Raw genomic sequence first — 21,611 nt, forward strand, 5'->3', positions numbered from 1 at the left:
TTCTGTGTAAGCGTGGGCTGCTTCTTGATCTCTCGACTTTGTTCCGTAGATGAGTTTGTCTGTCCCCGATCCCAGTTCTTGATAATAGCAGCTCTGGAGGTAGTCTTGGTTTCTGGTAGGGTCAGTCGCCAGCTTGTGTTCTCCAGAAGTGTCTTGGCTATCTGGGGGCTTTGGTGTGTCTGTGGACACGGAAGAGTCAGTTTGTCAGACTCCACGGGATGGCGTTGAATCTTTACATCGACTTCAGATCGCTGGATGTCTGGCTCAAACAGGAAAAAAGCAACTATTGTACAGTACTGAATTCTTGTGGAGTTTTGCTAGAACCTGCTCAAAGTCCTCCTTCGTAACAGGAGCAAAGACAGAGCCAGCTCACCCAAGGGTTTGCCGTCATTCCTGGCCACCGAGCCTGCCATGTGGGCTGGGGTATACCTCTTGAGCTCACTCACGACTGCCCTGCAACCTGCCTCCCCACTCAGAGCTTGGCGGCCTCAGTGGATGTGTGCTTAGGGCCAGGAGGATGGAGGGCTTTAATGGGGCAGGCTGACCCTCTCATGCCTAAGTGTCTCTGGTTTCCTGCGGATGCACTACTCAAAACCTGCCTCGTGGAAAGGTCTTTCCACAGACAGTTTCTAGCCATGTCCCAGTTGGCTTAAGAAATAAGCTCAAGGGAACACCTGGGTGGTTCAGCGGTTTAGCGCCTGCTTTTGGCCCAGGGTGTGATCCTGGAGTTCCAGGATCGAGTCCCACATCGGCTCCCTGCATGGAGCCTGCTTCTTCCTCTGCCTGTGTCTCTGCCTCTTTCTCTCTGTCTCTGTCTCTGTCTCTCTCTCTCTCTCTCTCTCTCTCTCTCTGTGTCTCTTATGAATAAATAAATAAAATCTTAAAAAAAAAAAGAAAGAAAGAAGCTCAAGGGGTGCCTGGGTGGCTCAGTCAGTTAAATGTCTGCCTTTGGCTCAGGTTGTGATCCCAGGGTCCTGAAATCAAGCCCCAAGTCGGGCTCCCTGCTCAGCAGGGAGCCTGCTTCTCCCTCTCCCTTCCCCCTAACCCCTACCTCCCGCTTGTGCTTTCTCTCTCTGTCAAATAAATAAATAAAATCTTTTTAAAAATGTCTTTTACAGGTTTTATTTATTTATTTGACAGAGCACATGCACATAAGTGGGGGGAGCAACAGAGGGAGAAGCAGACTCCCTGCGAGCAGGGAGCCTGACTCAGGGCTTGATTCCAGGACCCTAAGATCATGACCTGAGCTGAAGGCAGATGCTTAACCCACTGAGCCACCCAGGAATCCCTAAATAAATATAATCTTAAAAAAAAAAATGAACTCAGGATAGAGATGTTCACAGGTGAAGAAATAGTTTTTTCACCCTTTAAGTCAGACTTAGTGGTAAAGAAAGATTTGAGGTTCCAGATTCCATGTCCTTGTCTTGACCCCATTTGCGGCTTACTGTCGGCTTATTCTGTCCACGCCTGGTACTCGGAGGGGGATGTGGGCCCCACGAGACTTTGAGGCAGGATTTCACTAGTTAGAAGGAACCAGGTGGGTGACAGCCTGACCCAAAGCTCAGAGGCCTTGCTTCTCCCTTATGACAGCAAAGCATGACATGTCACTGCTTCTCCTGGGATCTGCTCTGAGGGACAAGCATTATATTAGTCTGTGTTTTTTGCCTCAGTGAAGTCAGCACTGGGTTTGCCAGTACTCAGAGCGGAGTTTATTCATCCATCTTTTCCTTCTATTCAATCAGTCATTCACCCAATAGCTATTTATTGTCACTCCAGGGGATGCTGCATGAACAGAATGGCTCAAGGGCCCTGCCCTCATCAGGCTCACAGTCTAAATAATAGAACCAAGTAGAGCTAAGTGCTGTGAAAAAATGCAAAGCAAGGGGGCCAGGAAGAGAGAGTGGTAGGTAGCACGGAGGCCTGCTGTATCAGGAGAGGGAAGTATCCCAGAGGAGGAGACGTTGGGCAGAGAGCTCAATGAGAGAGCTTATAGATATCTAAGGACACAGCCTCCTAGGGAGAGAGAACAGCAAGTACAAAGGCCCTGGGGTGTATGCTTGCGGCATTTAGAGTGTAAGAAGGTGGGCTGCGGGGCTCAGAGGATCGTGAGAAAGAGAATGTATTCTCTTTGATCTTAAAGGGGTGGACTTTCTCAGGGCCAAGGGAGACCCCTAGGTCCCAAGAGTGGGTTAGTGCCAGCTGGAGAAAGTCCATCAAAGTGGAATCCAGTGGGTATCTCCAGCACCCAGGCTCCCGCTGTGGATAGTTGGCAGTCTGGCAGCCATTCACCCGTCACCCTCTGGGGTCACCTGGATTTCCCCATCAGGCCCCTGACCGTGGAGGCTAAGATAGTTATGCTTTCTTTGGAGAAAGACTGCCTTATGTGCCCTGCAGGTGGCCACCAGAACCCAAAGCCAGAATCAGATCGACAGCATGGGAAGGCTTGGGTTCCATTAGGTCTAGAAACACAGGTTCCTGGTGGCTTTGTGGGATGTGAGCTTAAAATTTCCTCTTTTGCTGGAGAATCTTGTCAATAGGAACAAGCTGGATGCCTCCCATCATACCTGAGGAAGCCATCGTCTCTCTCTGAGCCCTGGGCCTCACTCTGTTTCCAGTCTTGTGATGTGCTAGCACCGTGTCACTCTTGAGACACGTGCCCTATGCTTGACATTGTGGTCCCCAGGGGGCCAGGCCTCTCTGCTTCTTACAGCTCACTTCCCCCACTTAACTTGAATGAACAACATTTTCCCTCCAATAGACACGAGTGACTTTTCACTGTGCAACTCTGTTGAAAGTCGGGGTATCCCAGGGACCAGTCTTTGCTCAGAATTGCATCCAAAGAAGCAGGTTCTGGCTGCCAGGTGATAATTGCAAAAGAATTCCCATCTTGGCTGCAAGCCGGCCTGTCTTCCCCATCTGCCAATGACATGCCCTCCTCCCAGTTAGCACCTTGGCTTCCGACTCAGAACCCGAGCCTCAGTCCTGCCATGTTTACTCATCCTGAGAGCTGGGGACAGTTTGCTGCGGCGTGGCATCTTTCTCGGAAGCTCCTAGGTCTTGCTGGTAACATGTCTGGGTGGCTGGGTGCTGTGCGGGCCTGATGCTTGGGCTGGCTTCCGGAGCCCTCTGGTTTGCAGAGTGTGGGTGACTCAGAGGGCTGTTCTGCATGTCGCAGGCCCAGTACAGCCAGCGCACCGTGCAGGGTGGCCCCAGAGGGGCCCCTCTCGGCAGGATGTGAAAACGCATCTCCGAGAGCACGGCTGACCTCAGACCCACCCACTCTGAAGATGCAGAAATAGCTGCCAGGGTGAAAGTGCTTTGGTGAAAGAGGGTGGCTGTCCAATCGGTTCCGTCTGTTAACCAAACGCTCTCTGTGTGGTGGGCAAATGCATGCAAGCAAGCAGAGGGGGAGCGGCGCAGACACGCTGTTAGCATGGCACTGCGCTGTGCCAACTGGATTCATAGCACAGCACTTTTCTGGGTTACGTGTTATTATTCCTATTTTGCGGATGAGGAAGCTAGGCCTCGGGGAGTGAAATGATTGGCTCACGTTCCCTCAACATCTGCAGGGGGCTCAGTATGTGCCACACGCTGTTGGAAGCACCTGTTACGTGCTGATGCGTCGATCCCCTCAGGGATGGTCAGGAACAGCCATCGCCCACCTTTTACAGGGGAGGTGCGGGGAGTGGGGGCCGGCCTCCAGTCTGTGGCAGGGTGTGTCAGGCAGGGATCTGGACCCATGATTCTGGCCCCCAGTAGTGTATTTTCCTGGCAGTCCGCCCTGGGGTGCCAGCCCCCCATCCATGTCCATGGAGCTCAGCCCCCACCCTCAGAGACTTATACAGCCTTACCAGACACAGAAAGGCTGCATTTGTGATATCAGTGGACGGTAGAGTGGGGAGAAGGGGCTCTGGGCCGGGGGACCCAGGTGGCATTTGAGGTGGGGTGTAGATAGAGAAGTGGCATCCTGCTGCATATCTCGAGGAGGGGGCCCTTCTGGATCCAGAGCCGGGCTGCGTGAAGGTGTGGTGGTAGTGGGAACACTGGGCCATAGCAGCAGCATCTGCTCCTTGGTCACATCCTGCCACGGACCAGCCCTGTGACCTGGGACAGTCACTTACACTTGGCTGCTTCTCTGCAGGTGCCTGACATGTGAGCTTCAATGGAGATACAGGGGAGAAAGGTGCTCTGCAGAATAGTGCTTATAGGCCTATCTTAGCTCAGGCTGCCATTAATTTTCCTCACTGTTTTAGAGGCTGGAAGTCCGAGGTCAGGGTGACAGCGCCATTGGGTTCTGGTGAGAGCGCTCTTGAGATGGGCACCCTCCTGCTGTGTTGGCACAAGGCAGAGGGAGTGAGTGTATAAGCTCTCTGCTATCTCTTGGGATGAAGGTACAAATCCTATCATGGGGGTCCCACCCTGACGACCTCATCAACTCCAGTCACCCCCATAGGCCCCATCTCTAGGTACCATCACATTGAGTGGTATAGGGCTTCAACAGAGCCATTTGAGGGACACAGTTCAGTTCATGGTTGGGCTTGATGGAGGGGATGAGCCAAGAGTTGGGGCTCTGTCTGCACATATCTTAGGGACACATGGTATAATGTCACACACAGGGTCCTTGCCGGTCTCTTGGACAGCCTTTGAGCTGAGGGCAGTAAGTGCCTGGGCCGGACCTGTGAATCTCAGAGAACTTTAGGTCTAGGTTCGGTCCCTGCTCAGACCTGGCAAAATTTCTTCGCTAGAAGCTAATTGCTTTCTTGAGCCTGGAATGTGTGGGTTGGGTGGCCTGGGGTGGCGGCCGGGGTTGGAGGGGGGCGGTCCCTCATTTATCTTGCTGTCTCCTACCCCACAGGCCCTTGGCTGAACCAGGAAGGTAGAGGGTTCTTAGCCACACACTTGCCCTCTCCCTCCCCGAAGCAGGTGGGCTTTCCCAGGGCTGGGCCCTAGAGTGAGGACTTGTCAGGTGAACCTGGGGCCAGGCCTCCACCCTCAGGAGGCCCAGTCTTTAGGTCAATCAAGTATTACACTAACCCAAGCGAGAGGGAGGCAGACATGGTTGAAATCTTCTGGGGGATTCGAGACAAAATGTGCAAGACGGGGGAAGGTATGGTGGAAGAGAGTGTGAAGTGGTGGGATGCCTCTTTACAGGTCATGGGCTTATGTTGGGCTTTGGAGATGTGTGGATGTGTGTGTTTGTGAGGGAAGGGTGTTCCTCTTGGGGATAGATTGTGCTCTGAGCTGGTCAGGACAGAGATGGGAGGACACAGAATAATCTGGAGAGTGAGGTGGAGACAGCTGGAAGAGTCAATAAATATGCAGTGAGTCCTTTCCAAGCAGCGAGGGCCATGCTGGTCTTTGAAGGCAGAGGGTCTTGTGAACCAGGCCAGGGATTTTGGGCCACCTCCGAGAGGCCATGGGGAAGTTTTGTGCCATTCCCTGACATGAGGAAAGGGGCCCAGGAGGGAGATGCCTCTTCCTGCTCCCACCTGTTTAACCCACCCCCGAACCCTGGCCTCCATCCCATAGCTCACACGGAAGCAAGGAGAAATACACTCAGATGTCTTAGCGTAAGTTTTTGGCTAATTCCTTCAACCCCCAAAGAGAAAAATGGCTTCCCAAACAATTAGGTATTTATTTTATCATCTCATTTGCGGTCACAGGCTGATTTGTGGGTTTGGATCGCTGTTTCTTTCCCAAATCTCAACTGGATGTAGTAACAAGTGCTTTTCTTTTGCTTCTGTTTTGGCAACAATTTATTTTGCAATGCTTGCTTTGTGGCTGATGCCTCTCAGCAGAGGTTTGGGGTCAAGGCCATGATGAAATGGCAGAAGGACAAGGAAGCAAGCCGTGGTTTGTTTAGAATGCTTTCCTGCCTGTGGTTGCTACCTTAGAAGCCGTGTGGTTGCTCGCCAGGGGAGGTGCAATGTAGCTGCATGAAATCAGAAGAAATTCTGCTGAATTGGAGAAAAGGACTGGGCAGCAGGGGCAAACCCGGCTCAGGTCTGAGTTTCAATGGCTGGATAATCCTTCCTTGTATGGCAGCTTAGCTCAGAGCACGTCCAAGCTGTTTTTCTCAAGATTGTAAGCCGATGTGTAACCCTGGGAAAAGTAGAAAATGAGTAGGATGGTGGTAGTTGTGACTGCGGTTGGGAGGGACACCAGTGTTTTCATTGTAGAACCATCAAACTGAATGCACCTTGGACCCGTCTCTAATTCCTACCGGCTCCATGACAGATGCACACAGGACTTCCCATCTAATTCCACCTCACTTAGAGATGCATGCATGGGCTTTCATGAGACTGGATGCTAATTATATGATTTGTCAAGGCGACAGATTCTTGGGTCTGTGTTTTTGCACTTTATCTGTTGATATCATGTGCTTGTGTGATAGTTATTAGTGTTGTTGAATCAGTGAAGCACTTCTGACCCTTAGCCTCAATGACCATCTAATCCACAGCACCAGTGGAATGGTTCACTGATTTGTGCCTAGTGTTGTAAAAATGCAACATCACTGTGTAGGTCTTCAGCTGTGGCCTTCATAAAAGACCACAAACTGGGGCAATGATTCTAGGACCAGAGGCCCCACTCCTCGGCTCTGGGAGGGTTTGTGGATGTTACCCAGGTAACTCGGAACAGTGGCCTACTCTCTCGCTGTCTCCCTCCATATTACAACTGGCCAGAGCAGTCATACTGATCAAAGGAACCTACTTCCTCTTGAACCACATAAAAAAATAGAGTCATGTTCTTGGTTACTGGAGAAGATGGTTAGGCCAGGTCTCCATCTCCTTTCACATCCTCTCCCCGTTCTCTTCTTTAGGAGACTATATTGCGGAGTTTATAAATACTTGCCAATAAGTCAAACAGAACCTCTTATTTAATCCACACAGCAGCCTTGCCAGGAGGTGTTCTTTTCCCCACCCTGGGGCTCAGCGAGAGGCCCCGAGACCAACATGGATGTCCCTGCCAGGGTGCTTTTGTTCCAAGGGCTCCAGATGCCAGTCTGAATTTTAACACAGCTCCCAGGACCCCCTGACCATCTTCCCACTGTAGGGAGCCTGGCATTAACGCCCGGGGAGCGAGGGCCTTACCAAGCTCTGCCCAGCACAGGGGGCTGGTCCTGGCCAAGTTGCCCCACCTTTCTACACCTCAGTGATTGATCTGAGCAATGGGCATCCCACTACCAATCCCCAGAGATAGCCGTGTGAGTTAAATACAGCCCCTGTGTAGCTGCCTGTGGGAGAGGAGAGCAGGCCAAGGGGGTGGGGGTGGCTGGGTCGTGAGGAGAGTTTGGAGTCTAAGTTGTATGGAAACAGGCCCTTCCTCTCCTCTTGTTGCCTCCATCTTCCACCAAGAAACAGACAATTAAAGAGCGAAACTTCATGACTAAACAGGAAGCTGTACCTCAAAAGGCCGCACACAAGCCAGTTGGTTTGATGCTTTATAAATTCTCTGCACACTCTTGACGAGGAGTAGGGAGTGGAGACCGAGCAGGGCTGGCTTCTTGGGCACTGGCTGGCTGGTCTTAGGGGCATCGTTCCTGGGGTTTCCCCTAGATTTGGCTCATTGCTCCAAGCATGGGACCTTGGCCCTGTGCTGGCACCGGATCCTCCTAAGCGCTCCCTGAATGGGCGTAGATGGACAGAGCAAACACCTCCTGGCCCCGACAGCACCTTTGAGCAGGTTTTTCTGGGAGTAGCAACTGAGCCAATTGCTCTGCCTTCGGTACCAACAGGTCCACCTGCTGCTGGGCAGAGGCCAGCACAGGGTCAGGGAGACGGGGGAGGGGCCAAGACAGTGATCGAGACAGGAGGTGGTAGAGACTGCTCGTTTCCGGATGTATTTTGAGGGTAAATCCAGAAGCATTTGCATCTGGAGGGATGTGGGCTGTGACCAAGATTGGCCCGAACAACCAGAGGAAGGCAGTAGGTTTCCTATGGTGGGAACAAGTGGTACAGGGCTGCCATTTGGGGATGGGGTGGGCAGTGGGAGCGGGAGTGAGGATCGGGAGGTCGACCTTGGCCCTATTCAGTTTGAAATGCCTGGTGGGCAATTAGATGTTTGCGTCTGAAGTCCAAGGGTGAGGTCTGGGGCTGAAAACATGGTCAGGATACAGGTGGTATTTTAAGGCCCCTAGTGAATGGTCTGACGGTGCCTTCTGCTCGTGGGTGTGGAACAAGCCACAGTGTAGTCCAGAGAGGGAAGCACAGTGGGGAAGCTGCTGTAGGGCCACAGCCACCCAGGCGTGGGGGGAGGGGGCCTTCTCCTTCAGGAGACCGCCTGCAATGCACAGTCCAAATGGTGTTTACCGCAACTACAGCGGAGCAGGGGGGAGCTGGGTACTTGGTCCTGCACCAGCCCCAGCCCACCCCCTGGAGCCCAACACTAGGGCGTTCAAGCCCTATAACTGCACCAGTGCTGGCGAGCTCTCATGATTCGGTGGTCTCCGCCTTGAAGGGACATGTCAGGGCGTCCCAGCTTCTCCCTCAAGAGCATCCTGGTTTACCTACTGATGCTTAATAAAGCTGCACCTAGTAAAAATTGAGGCACTTCCTGCAAGAAATTAATTTCAGGCACTCAAAACAGACCCTGGCCATTTAAATGGACTTGGGCCATTTAAAGGAGATCGAGAGAACGAGTGGTTTGGAAATCTAGACATGATAGACGGCTACACAGGGGAGTGTATTGCTCTTGAAAATTGAAGAGAAAAAAGTAATCTAACAGAATGGTAATGTAGATTGTTCAGGACTCTTTTTAGGGGCCTTCAGTGCTCTGACTGGGCTGTGGCTATAAAAATAGTAACTTTTTCTCATTGTCAACCAAAAAAAAAAAAAACAGGAAGAAAATGTGCAGCCTTATGAGTTTGCATGCACACTGAGGTTATATCACTTGTAAGAAGGAGACAGGGGCCAAACTTAGCATATATAAAAGCCCGAAGGAGGATTACATTTGAGTAGATTTCTCATGAAATTCTCATTTTCTTTGCAGAAGCTAGCGTCTTAAAATTTTTTCTCTTTAGTTGGCCCTGACTCGCAACTCCAGGGCAGACAGGCAGCAGGGCCGTTTTGTCTAGCTTAGGAAAAAAAAAAAGAGAACCCACCAAAACCTTACTGATGCCCTTTGATCCCAGAGACCCTCATTTCTTTGCACAGAGTCCCTCCTCTCAGTGACTATTCCACTGGTTTGGGGTTAATTCTGGCACAGTTGTTAAGGTGATACAGGATGTGGGCTTCAACGGCACCCAGAGGGTGACATTCTGTCCTGGGTTCTGAGTGGCCCCGAGGCTAAGGGATACTCAGTAAATGGATGATATTAACATGAGATGGAAGCGTAATAGAGGTCAAAGGTGATTTTTTTTTTCTTCTCAAAAATGGTTTTGCAAATCTTTTTCAGAGCTGATAGACACACACCTTAGCTGGATACAAAACATATTATGAAACAGAATGACTGTGATCTTTGATCCGAGAAATCAAAGTGAAAGGTAATTGACATCTTCTGCTTCTCTTTTTGTTTTCCAGCTGTGTGTTTCCTTAACTTGAATTACTTGTAGTAGAAGAAAGCTTTTCCACCCGTCCTCACAGACACCACTTCCTGCTCTTAAGGGCTGGACCCCACCACTCTGTGAGGGGGACACCCCTGGGGGATATCCCTGAGACTGGCTGGGAGGCTGGAGCTCAGGGTTGGGGGCGGAGGTGGGGAGGAGGCTCTGGGAATTTGCATGTTCTCCCAGAGGCCCCGTCCCCTCTCCCAGGTCACGTTCCTACGTTTGAAAGTTCTGCTCCTGCACCAGACCAGCTCCTTTCTGGTTCTGTACACTTTGTTTGGCGTATCCAGTTAAGACAGACTGTCAAAGGTGGGGCGTTCTGCACTGGGGAGCGAGAGAAGGCAGGTAGAGCCAAAGAGCCGGGCAGCTACTCTCAAAGGGTACAGTGCTGGGTCCATCCAGGGTAGAGCTGGTTTTCCCTTTGAGCTCAGCGGAGCCCCTGAGCCAGCCTCAGGCATTAGATCGACCTCAGCTGACTCTGGCTTCTGGGCCTGCGTCGAGAGGAGCCTGGTGGCTAATGCAGACCTTCCAGCACAGGGGTAGGGAGGCTCCCCGTGGGCCGTGAGGGCGCTGCTTTACCTTTCTGTGTCTCAGCTGTTCAGATGCTACTGCTGTTACTGGATGCTCTGAGGTTCTGATTAGAATCAGCGCACGCAGCGCCCAGCATGGGATGAGCAGTCCCCCGAAGTCAGCCGGCCGTATCCCTGGGTTACATGCCTCCTCACATCTCCCCGGCTCGCTGGGCTGTGGCTTCTGAATGGCCCCTTTGTGAGAGACAGTGGGCCCATTCCATCGAAGCCAGGCCCAGAAGAGCACGGCGGCAGCACACTGGCAGCCCACTCTGGAAGCACAGAAATATTCACAATCAGCACACGCAGGGGAGTGGACACCCTGGAATCGTGGTTCCCAGAGGGTGGGCTCTTTCCAGTAGCGGCAGGAAAGGGGCAGTGGGGAAGGGGGTGTTGCCCTGGCACCTTCTCCAACACTGACACCGTCGGTGAACATCTGCTGGACGCCGGGTGCCAGACTCCCTCCTGGGGGCTTCACATCCAGGAGTCAGGGTGACAAAAATTCAGACTATAAGGCACTTAACCAAAGCCCTTAAAGGGCCTTTTTAACGGACTTCTCCCCTCCCTGGTATTAGCACTTGGTGATGCTTCTGACCTTACAGAGGTCTGGGAATTTTGGCAAGCCAGCTGGGATCTTCAGGGCCCCAGGGGGATTTACCAACATCTAGCTCTCAGACCTCATCCACGGCTTGGAGCTGTAGGCCTGTCAAGGTTTTGGTTTTTTTTGTTTTGTTTTGTTTTGTTTTGTTTTTTTGTCTTTTACACCAAGTTTCTGAAGTCTGGCCCCTCTGGAAAGTTCTTTAGAGTTTCCCAGGTGCCCACGAAACAGGCAGAGATGGCTGGGAAGTTACTTAGGAAGCAAAAGCAGAGCCTTGGGAAAGTTCTGTTCTCAGAGGACGAATCATTTCAGTTCTGATATCGAGTCACAGGAGAAGCCTCCAGGCCAAGGGCCACTTTTTCCTTCTTAGTACCTTTCTGCAGCCTAGTGGGGAAAACAGGCCTGGTGCTCACTCTTGGCTGTTGGAGCAGCTTCTCCCACAAGCAGCTGGGATGAGAGGCGGAAGGACCCAGAGCACACTCTCTGTGCTTTCTGATCCGGCCTTCTCGCCCCAAGCATGAGTCTTGGGAGCGAATTTGCAAAGCATTGTGGGAGCGGATGGAGGAGAATTGGGGTGGGGGGCTGCACCCATACTGGCTCTTCAGCCTCTTTGGCCTTAGAGAATGTAGCCTCCCCAGTTCCCATCCAAGCTTGAGGAGTGTCTTTCTGGCTGTGGCCTTTGTGGCTGGCCCCAGACTCTCGTGGGCACTCACATGATCTAACCAGATTTTAGAAAACATGCTTGAGGTTTGGGAGAGAAGCAGGATGGTGTCTCTCCACTCCTTCCTGTTGTTGCTTTCTCGGGGGATGAAGTTCCAAAGTCAGCAATTAAGGGGGAACGGCCTAGAGTCAAAAGGACGCTCACCAGACCTTTCAGTTACACCTAGCGTATATCCGTGTGGTTTTCTCTGTATGCAACCCCGAGCAGACATTCTTCTGCATGGTGAAGTTTGAGAACCTCCGAGCTCAGCTGAAAGGAGAAAGTCAGCATGCATCCCTTCATATAGATCAGAAAATCCCTAGGGGAGAGTGAGATGCTAACAGAAACCCAAGTTCTTGGAAATCAACACCTAGAATTGTGGGATGAACAACGCTAGGAGGCGGCATTGGCTTCTGCAGTTGTTACTCCCCAACAGTAGGTGCAGAAAACACTCCTTTCCTGTTCTTCTCTGCCATTGGTATATACTAGGGGTTGGTACACGAAGTCTCGGGCCAGTTGGTAATTGGTCTGTTCAAATCTAGCCCCCTGGCCTGTTGTGGCAAAGTTTTATTGGCACACAGCCCTGGCCATTTGCTCACATGCTGTCTGTGGCTGCTTTCACACCAGAACGGCAGAGCTGAGCAGTTGAGTAAAGGGCCATCTAGCCAGCAGACCCGAAAATATTTTTATCTGGCCTTTTATAGACAAAGTTTGGGGATCTCTCGTATTTTCTTTTTATGCCTACAGCCATTTATTAGAATAGTTACACAGTTTTCTCTTTAAAACTCCAAAAAATCAAGTAAGAAAAGAATAATTGTAAATACTTAACATCTGTCAGTTTTTTCCTTTCCTGGTTTCACCATTAGGTCTCAGGCTTAGAAATCACCCTGAGGTTCATCAGTGTTTTCAACACAAAGCCTCGCTCTAAGGGTGACAAGAGGTCAGGGGTGCTTGTGGTAGAGTCAACACCATCGGCCTCAATAGTGTTCTGAGAAAGTGATGCTTGGTGACCGCCCTAACCACTTAGCACATGGCCTCTGCTGTGCACTTACAGGTTGCCCTTACCTTTTCCTCTCTCTCTCACATACGCACGCACACACACACACACACACACACACACACACAATACTGAGGACTCCAGGGTCACAGAGGAAAGATGATGACTACTGAACTTAGTAGCACAGTCTCTTTGTCAGTTGTGTAGCCACATAGTGTTCAGGTTGATATAGGGGTCCTGAGTTCTAATCCTGATCCCATCACCTTGTCTGGCTGGTGACTGCCTATCTCCACCTATAAAACAAGGTATATTACTAGGTATAGTGTAAGAAAAATCTAGCATTTATTACAGTGCCTGATGCATAGCTAACCTTCAATAAATACGAACGGCTTACATTCTCTCGTAGAGAAAAGGCTCCAGACAAGTAATAGACTTGTAACCCATTTGTCAGTTGGGTGACAGAGGAAAATCAGCTTCCCCAGACCAAATGACCTAGGCTGATAGTATGGGATCCCCATGGGGGAGCTGAGATGCATGCATTAGGTACCTGCTGTGTGCAGGGGATGCAGGTAACTAACTTGACCCAGGAGTTTGTGAGCAAAGCATTATGAGAATTCAAGATTTGCTTTTGGAAGGAGGGCTGGCCCAAGGGTAGGAGTGGGAGGTGGCTTCCATGAAAAGGTGGCTTCGGAACAGGGGCAGAAGGGAAGTTAGGGTTGGGACAAGGAGAGGAGGGACTATTTGGAGAAATGCATGTGGCCCAGTTTGAGAACGGGGGGGAGGAAAGATAGAGATTGGCATAGGACGGATGCTCAAAACATTTACTGAATGAATGAAACGTAGAGGGCTGACATAGAATCCAGCACTCAGACCTCAGTCAGAGCTGAGGACCAAGCCCACAGTGGGTCAGTATGACCTGAGGCTGCTTAACCAGAAAAGGGAAGCGCAGAAAGGGGTTCAGTGTCAGCAAGCACTTCCTATGCCCTGAAGCCCTTTTGTTCAACAAGAACTTGAACAAAACCCCAGCTGGTGAATTGCAGGAACCTATGAATGGAGAAGATGGAAGGGAGAGTGCCACCGAGGGGGGCTAGGGGCGTGCACTGCGGAGCCCGGGCGGCCTTCCCGGAGGAGAGGGAGCAGAGCCCTGAATGGAGGAGTGAGGAGAAAGGCCTTGGGGGCCGGGGGTGGGGTGGGCAGCCAGGACAGAGACCTAGGGGGTACGGGTGGAAGCCCACGTGGCAGAGCAGTGGCAGGAGCTGAGGGGGGAAGGGAGCTGGCACCAGATTGCAGGTGGGGCCCGGGAGCGAGGGAGTGAGGCCAGGGCCCGAGAATGAGCTGCTACAGGGCAGCCAGGAGCCCCCTTCCCCATGAGGACAGAAGCTGGGGAAGGACCACGGGAGGGGTTTCATGGTGGGCGCCAGGGAACTGCTTCAAAGGGCAGGGTGGCCTCGCTCACTCTTCTTCCTTCCCCCGATACCCTTGGCTGTGAAGGGACACCTCCTACAGGCAGGACACCCGGCTCTGGAGGAAGCGGTGGAGCAGAGACCCTCTCAGCTCCCCGACAGACGGGGCTGCACTGCCCTTGCCGCCACCCAGCTGGCACTTCTGCTACAGAACTTTCTCCTTATTCGCAGCCAGGAGAGCAAGCTCTGAGGTTTGAGCAAGAGAAGGTTCCTCTACCCAGAGAGAGGTTTCTGTGGGGTTTGAGCAGGCCTCCCTTCGGGACCTGAGAACACAGCTGCCTCCCCACACCCCCATGAAGGGCTAAGCACATGGTGTCCAGAGTTTTTCCAGACGCAGCTATTAGCTTTTCTACCTGAAAGTAGCTCCCAGAAAGCAGGGGGAAAGCCACTCCTGCCTCCTTGACGCATCTCCTGCCTTCCATCCCACCCCGGCCCCTGCCTTCTGAGAAGGGAAACGACCCTTTAGTGAGGGCCACAGTGCCAGCCTCGCTGCCTCCCAGATATTTTTAGAAAGCCGAGGCTATGGAACGTTTCCATTAAGGATCGACTCCCCTGGTTTCCTAGATTGAGAAAACAGGAAGCCCTTCAGAATCCGGGCTTTGAAAAGCTTTGCATGAAGCTGCGCTGACCCCACCTCCGCCCTGGCACTCTGCTTTCACTCCTGCCTCCCTGCTTACCAGGCCCCGGCAGGGGTCACAGAAGGGTGGGCCTGTGGGGGTGGCCAGTCTTCCTTGGGTTCCTGCTTGAGGGCTCCTGGGAGGCAGCTAAGCTGGTGCCTGGTATACAGTAAGTGCCCAATTAATGTTGGTTCACTCAATCTGAATTCATCTTCTGAGTCACTCCCAATAGATCCACAGTTTGCTGTTCTGATGTACACATTCACAACACCGCTACCCATCCAATACGTGTGTCTAGCGCACACCATGCTACCAACACCTGCCATACACGAGGCACGCTACTATTTTCATCACTTGCAAGAGCTTATCTAAGCTCCTCCACAGCCCTAGAAGGAAGGTGACTTTTATAAACCATTTGCAGACAGGGAGACTGAGGCAAGGTTTAGCGAACAAAGCGGCAGTAGAGATGGGATTCGAAGCCTGGAGCTATCTGGCTGCAGGACCCAAATGCTCACCTTGTCTCTGAAGAGCAGAGAGCGGTGGTCGCCCAGGCTCTAGCACAAAACAAAACCCACTGGCACCAGGCACGTGTTCCCACAGCCTGGGGCTAGTGAGATCGCAGCTACCGGTGCTTACCAGGCAGGGCCCCGGAGCTTGTGTGGGCCTCAACACCTAACGGGACTAATCGGGACATGCTGCTGGTCTCGTCCTCTGTAAAAGGGAGAGCATGAGGCACAGAGAGGTAAAGTCCCGCCGCCTGGGAGCAGGGGTCCGAAGGTCAGATGTGCCTCTGGTGGCTCTAAGGCAGTGGACGTCCACACTCCTCGCACGTCAGGGCTGGCGGACTGGTCCACTCAGGGGTCTTCTGGGGAAGGCAGCCTGGCCCTAGGAGGGCTCAGCTTGAACTTGGGGAGAGTAGGAGCAAGTCTCCACCATTTGAGATGGAAAAGCAAGATGAAAATGAAACAGCCTGGAGGAGGAGGCGGGGAAGGGCTGCAGGGGACCCTGGGTGACCTTCCCTGGAAGCCAAGAGGGGCCTCCCTCCTTTCCTCTCCTGCCCCTGGGACCAGTCAGCTGCCCTGAGGCCCACACGGCGGTGGATACACCCCTCAGGGCAGGCACACACCTCTCCCTTGGGTCTGGGCTGTCACCGAGAGCCACTTTTTACCAAGAACATCAAAGGAAGCCTGTGTCCCAGCTCCACCTCCTCAGACCTTTGCTGCCTTGTCTACAGGGACCAGGGCCCTGGACAAGGGACGCAAGATGGGAAGAGAGAACCAGCTTCTTGATGCCAGGGGTGGGCATCCCACCATCCCCTGGTTCCCTGCTAGGCATTACACAGTCCTTCTGCGGGAGGGGGTGGCTGAATTTTCCAGACCCCTGGGAGGTCCTTCCCCACTTCAGAAGACTCCCCGTGTGATCCTTCCCCAGTGGAGGGGTGGGGGACATTCCTGGTTGTGCCGAGAGGGATGGTCTACCCTGATGGCTAGCCTTAGTGGAATTCCTAGCTGCTTTTCTAAAAGGTCGCCTGCTTCGTGGGTCAACTATGGTTTCGTCACATAGTAGGTATTTTCTGGATGCTACAATAGGGGTGGTCGGCAGAGAGACCGAACATCCTGAGAACCCGCCCTCTGGCCCAGCTCTATTTCTGCCAGGATTTGTGAAAGTTACCTTCACTATCGCCGGTAGCACCAAGTATTATCATCCAGGGGGAAAAAAAAAGCAGAGGAAGGCATGTCTCATGTTAAGAATCATCCAGAGGTTTTATCCGAACCTAAGCGCATTTTACAAAACAGCCCCATTGCTGTTAGGTTCTAGAAAGCTAATCGGATCCGTGTTGTTGGCGCCCGCTCACTCGCCCCTTCTCTCTCTCTCTCTCCCTTTCTCTTTCTCTTTTCTCTTGTAGTTAATGAAATTATCAGGAAGGAGTTTTCAGGACCTCCCGCCAGAAATCAGACGTAGAAGATGCCATTAGCAAGACACCTTCCGTATCTGACCCCCTGGAGCCTTCCACTGCCCTCACCTCTGTTTCCTTTCCTGTTACATCTCCCGGCCCGGAGGCCACCCGCGGGACACGGTTGTGGCAGAAAGCTGACTCGATTCAGGAGCTCGCCACCTCTCGGTGTCCACACCAGAGAGAACACTCTGCCTTTTGATTTGTGTCTTAAATCCCAGAGAGCATCTCGGTTGACTTTCATGGTGTCCCGTCCAAACCTTAAGTGCCTGCTGACCAAAACCACATTCTGAACAAGACAGCGCGCTGGAGCGGCCCTGAGGACGGCGAGAGCGGAGCTGGGGGCGCGGGCTGGGGTGGGGGAATGGAAGACGTGGGCCCCGTGATTAAACCCCAGCCCTGCCTTCATTTTTCCAGGTCACAGATACAGCTCCTGTACCTTTTGAAGGAAAGGAGTTTTCCCACAGAGCCACCAAAGGAACGTGACCCGAGAGCCTGGCTTCCAGGCCGAAGCAAAACAGCAGCCGGACTGTCACCCTTAGGGACCGACTGCCTCTCCCAGGCCGCGGTCGGGCCATGGCTCCAGCCTTATTTTTCGATTTTCTCCTGAAGCAAAAACGCTCTGGCCCCCCGCCCCCCCACGACATTACCTGTTCAAACTCAGCGTTAAGTTATGACATGTGTCCACGCTTTTATGTTGGTCTCCGCTGCAAAAAGCTGGCCACGGGTGGCTGGAGGAGGAGCTCTCGGGGCCAGCTGCCCGTCACCCCTGCAGCCAGCCGTGGGGACTGGAAGCAGGGACCCCGGGCCCTGGAGCGAGCGCCCGTCTTCTGCAGCCCTGCAACCCAGTGGCTTTCTGCTAAATCTCGCTTGCCTTCTTCCTAGCGGCCAGACTGCTTTTCCATAAACTAGTGAAGGAGAATCTCCAGCATGTGCATTGAATGTTGAGAAGGAATCGTAGAAGAGCTACAGCAAGCAAAAGAAAAAAAGAAAAAAAAAATTAAACAGCACAGGTATTTTTTGTGAAGTGTGAAATGAGGCAACTGGCAGGCCTAAGTGTTTCTCTGAGTGGGTTCCCCCACGACAAGGGGTGAATTCCCTCGCAGGCCTAGACTTAAAGTGAGACAACAAGCTCAGGCTTTAGTCCCAAAGTTCATTGGTTATTTTTTTTTTAACCTGCACCCTTTTAAAGCGCCCCCGCCCCAAGACCTGTCTGCATTAGCTGCTGCTTCTGCATCGAAGAGAATCAGCCCACGTGCATCCCTCACTTGAAAGGAGCTCTGCCCAGACTGGTCATATGGGGATCTTCTCCCCACTTGTCTCCCCTGCACACACCGAGTCCTCAAGAGTCTTCCTCCTTTGGTGCAGTTTTTGCAAACACACAAAACTTTCAAAAGTTGCCTGCAGGGGCGGTTCTCATCACACAGAGGTGTTCCTGTTTGCATTTATTGCGGGCACCCCAGGACAAGCCAGGGATTCCTTTTCCGCCATTCGGTTTCTTCCCCAGTAAATCAGCACAGAATGTAAATATTCCTGGCTCTCTTCGGAAGGCTCCACTTAGGGATTTCTCAGTCTGCAAATCTGCCAGGTAGGAGCCCAGGAAGAGAATCGTGGCCGTTAAGGGCTCGCTGTGGGTTTTCCAAGTCCTGGCTTTCTTGTCAAGGTGACATAGAGGTTAAACCTTGCTCATAGCTTGACCAGGAGCCTGAGGCTCGGTGACTACGGCCCAGTGGTGGGCCTGGTGCTCCAGAGAGAGGACCGGACACCCCCGGCTGTGACCTTTCAATCAAGACCTAGCTTTTATTTTCCCCCAACAGCTGGGGACCTCTCTTCAAGCACAAAGTTTGGCAAAATCCTCTTCCATACAAAATGCCAGTAAGAACTTGTCATTGCAGAGCTTGTGGGATGTGAAATTCTTCCTAATAAAAAGACTCCTTATACCAGCAGCTTTACCTAAAGCATTCTCTCTCCAGCAATATTGACTTTCCTGGGGAAGAGTTTAAGTGTTTGGTGAGTGATCTGGTCTCACTTGACCTGGCTAGGAACTTTTTTTTTTTTTGCACATGAGGGAACTTGGCCTTTCCTTGGTTATCTGAATGTTCTACCCAAGTGCCTTCCTGCTATTGTAGCAAACTTGCTCTGCTTCATCGTATGTGGATGGGCTGAACAAGGGCTAACGTGTTTTCCATCAGTCTTCTGTCGGTCAACAGGGCCTCCCGCTAGTTCAGACACTTGTACGGATCCACATATGTACGTGTGTGTGTCTAATGCACGCACAAGCTTTTTCTAAGACCTCCTAGCTGGATAGTAGAGGAAGCACTTTCATAAACAACTCTACCGAATAACAAAGGAAAGAGAAACCAAAGCATTAGTTTGAGACCTAAACAGGTAAGAGAATGTGTATCAGGAGCCGACAGCTATCAAGAAAGTTGGGTCGGTAACAATTGCCAGGAGGAAGTTTTGCCAAGAGGAATTGCTCATGAAATATTTTTCAGTCTGGGAAGAGGCAATAAGATCCTCTAAGAGAAGGAGAAAATAAGGATGTCTAAGTGGTAAAGATGTGTGTGTTGCACGTGATAGAAGGATCTCAGGTCGAGGTTTGCACTTGCTACATCCAAGGTAATGTAAATATGTAGCACTGCCAACAGGAATCTACCGTGTTGCTGAATGTAGTATATTTCCAAAGTTTGCAAGTCTTCCTGTATTGTACAAAAATACTGCTGCTTGATAATATATAAGAGCGATCCAAATTAGTAGGTTATTAAATTTTATTTTCTTATCTGTATTTTTATGCTTTTTATCTGTCCTGAAAATATCACATAACACCCCCTGTTGGAATCAGAAAATATTTATAAATGGTTGAAATCTTTTTCAAGTGTTACTTTTTACATACATTGATGATTTCTTTCCCCTAAGGGAAATGATGTATTCTTGAAATTTTGTAATTCATTCTAGCAAAAAAAAAAAAAAAAAAAAAAAAAGAAAGAAAATTAAAAAAAACAACAAAAAACAAAAAGCAAAAACAAACCAAAGCAAAACACAAAAACCCACCTCCGAGTCTGTCGAGTCACCTGAGTCGTAGAAGAAAGTGTCTCTGGAGTAAGGGATGGCTTTGTAGAAGAAGGAACCTTCTAATTGTTGCTTGAGAGGACACGGACTTCAGCTCTGAGCCTTCCTCTGGTCACGGAGGAGAATTATGAAGTGTTGAGATCCCCCAAAGCAGTAGTCCAGGAGGTGATTTTGATTTAAAAACAAAACTGCCTGTGTTGTGATGGGATTCTGGAAAATGTTCACAGAACCCTAAGGGCAGGCTCATGTTTACAGAGCTGACCAAATCCTGGTAGGTAACCCCCATACGCATTATCTAAAGGACCTGCAGAGTTTTCCAGCATAGACACACCCTAGATGAATCAGATTGATTCCTTCTAGAAACTGGGAAGCACTGATGTGGCCTTTCTTGTTTACATCCAGTAGCCAAGACGTCGGTCTCAGGAAGCCAGCCTTGGCCAGTGTGGGAGCTGTCACATTTAGATTGGAAGCTGATGTGTTCTACTTGTCACTCTGAACTAAAGGGAGGGCTGAATGTGTTTATTTTCATGTCAAACACTTTCCAAGTGCTTTCTATTGTCCAGAATTGAAAGACTGTCAGAGGTCCGGCTAACAGTTTTTGTTCATGTTTACAAGAGGCATGGGGGTTGTGACACTCTTGATAAGCTGGGCTACACTTTCCTGCACTCATTTTTTTGGAGGGATAACCCTTTAGCAGGTACCACCCAACACATCCTAACCTCCCATCTCCCAAGCCTGGAGCTTGGGTAATAAATCTCATGGAGCCAAAGCAGCCAATGCAAGTGTTTTCCTGCATTCCAGCTACAGAAGGATCACACAGAACCGGGACTGCAAACATCAATTACCCTCAGCTTTCAGGAGTACCTGGAGTTACAACCACCATCACCATCTTAACTCAGTTTGTTTAAAAACAAACGTTTCTGTGATTGGTAAGCTAGAGATGGTCCCTAAAGCAAGCCCCTCTGAAAAGGAGATGGGGTGCTGGGTGCTGGAAAAAATCATTTAACACTCTGCCTTGATGCGGCTGTTAGCAGACCAAACGCCTGCCTGGTTCAGGGTTTGGATGCAAAGGCCACTGTTTCCAGCAGAGCAGGTGCCTTCAGCATTGCGATTGGCTCGAGCAGACAGAGGCTTTGGTTAGAACAAGCTTAGCATCCTGAGCATCTTGTTAAAGAACCTTCCTTACTCCCATTGCCTCTACAACCCTTAGAGGGGAGAAATGTTGACAACGCCCTAATTAGTTCTCTAACAAATACAAAGAATGCTCTCCAACGGGGTGGTGCTAGAAGGCTTAGGATTTTCGAAATCTTGACTGTTAAAAGAAGTTTGAATACATCACATTCCTATGCAAAATGTTTTTAATCTCCAGTTTAATGTAGTTTATTTTTGCTATATGTAAAGTATTTTTATACGGCTTGTATCATGATAGTTTAGCAATAAAACAGTTGAAAGCAACAGCTGCTTTGGTGTATCTTTTCTTCTCTAGAGAGGCTGTTCAAATTTACCCTTTATGTTTTGAGTTCATACAAGGAAATTGTGTGTGTGTGTGCGTGTGCGTGCACATTCTCAGAATATGTTCAATCCTCAGCTCAGCCCCAGGAGGTAGACGCGATCCATTTTACCTCTAACGCTGGGGTGCAGAAGCCACTTGTCCAAAGCCACAGAGCCATGAGGTCATCCTGGCTTCGCCCATTTCTATTCCAGCTCCCCCCATTGCAGCTCTGCTATACTCTCTCTATACCTGTTTAGAAGTAGCATCTAGGTAAAGACGACTGATAATGTCCACCTTGGGCCAGCTCACCGAGGCTTTCAGAGCATTCACAGCCAGCCAGGCTGAGCTGGTCACTTGAAAGGAAAAGCAGTTATTTGCTTAAACATTTTACACAATTAAAAAAAAAATCTCTCTTACCAAACCCACAAGCATAATTAGATATTGTAAATACTAGAACTTTCCAGCTGACTTCTCCCTTACAACAGCTTTTCTTCCTCGGGCCCTTTCGTTATCAGAGGTTTGAAAATAATCACTATGTAAGTCTTCATATTGTTCAAACTTCATCCCCTGGTCAGCACTACCTTTAAGCCCTAGGGAAGCAGGATCCC

General features: G+C 50.8%; 1 protein-coding gene across 5 annotated transcripts in view; it reads left to right on the forward strand.

Moving 5' to 3' along the window:
- The window catches only part of NFATC2 (nuclear factor of activated T cells 2), a 161,783-nt gene extending 140,817 nt beyond the window's left edge, over positions 1-20,966 (forward strand). For 3 of the 5 annotated variants that reach the window (XM_072735566.1, XM_072735562.1, XM_072735565.1), the window contains exon 10: positions 16,395-20,966. In XM_072735566.1, the coding sequence (XP_072591667.1) occupies positions 16,395-16,450 (56 nt within the window). In that variant the 3' untranslated portion in view covers positions 16,451-20,966. Of the gene's footprint in view, positions 1-9,393; positions 9,482-16,394 lie in introns of all 5 variants that reach the window. The other 2 variants (XM_072735563.1, XM_072735564.1) reach the window with 2 other exon arrangements.
- Positions 20,967-21,611: the final 645 nt, after the last annotated feature.

This window comes from Vulpes vulpes, chromosome 14 (assembly GCF_048418805.1).
Source record: "Vulpes vulpes isolate BD-2025 chromosome 14, VulVul3, whole genome shotgun sequence".
Classification (NCBI taxonomy): Eukaryota; Metazoa; Chordata; class Mammalia; order Carnivora; family Canidae; genus Vulpes; species Vulpes vulpes.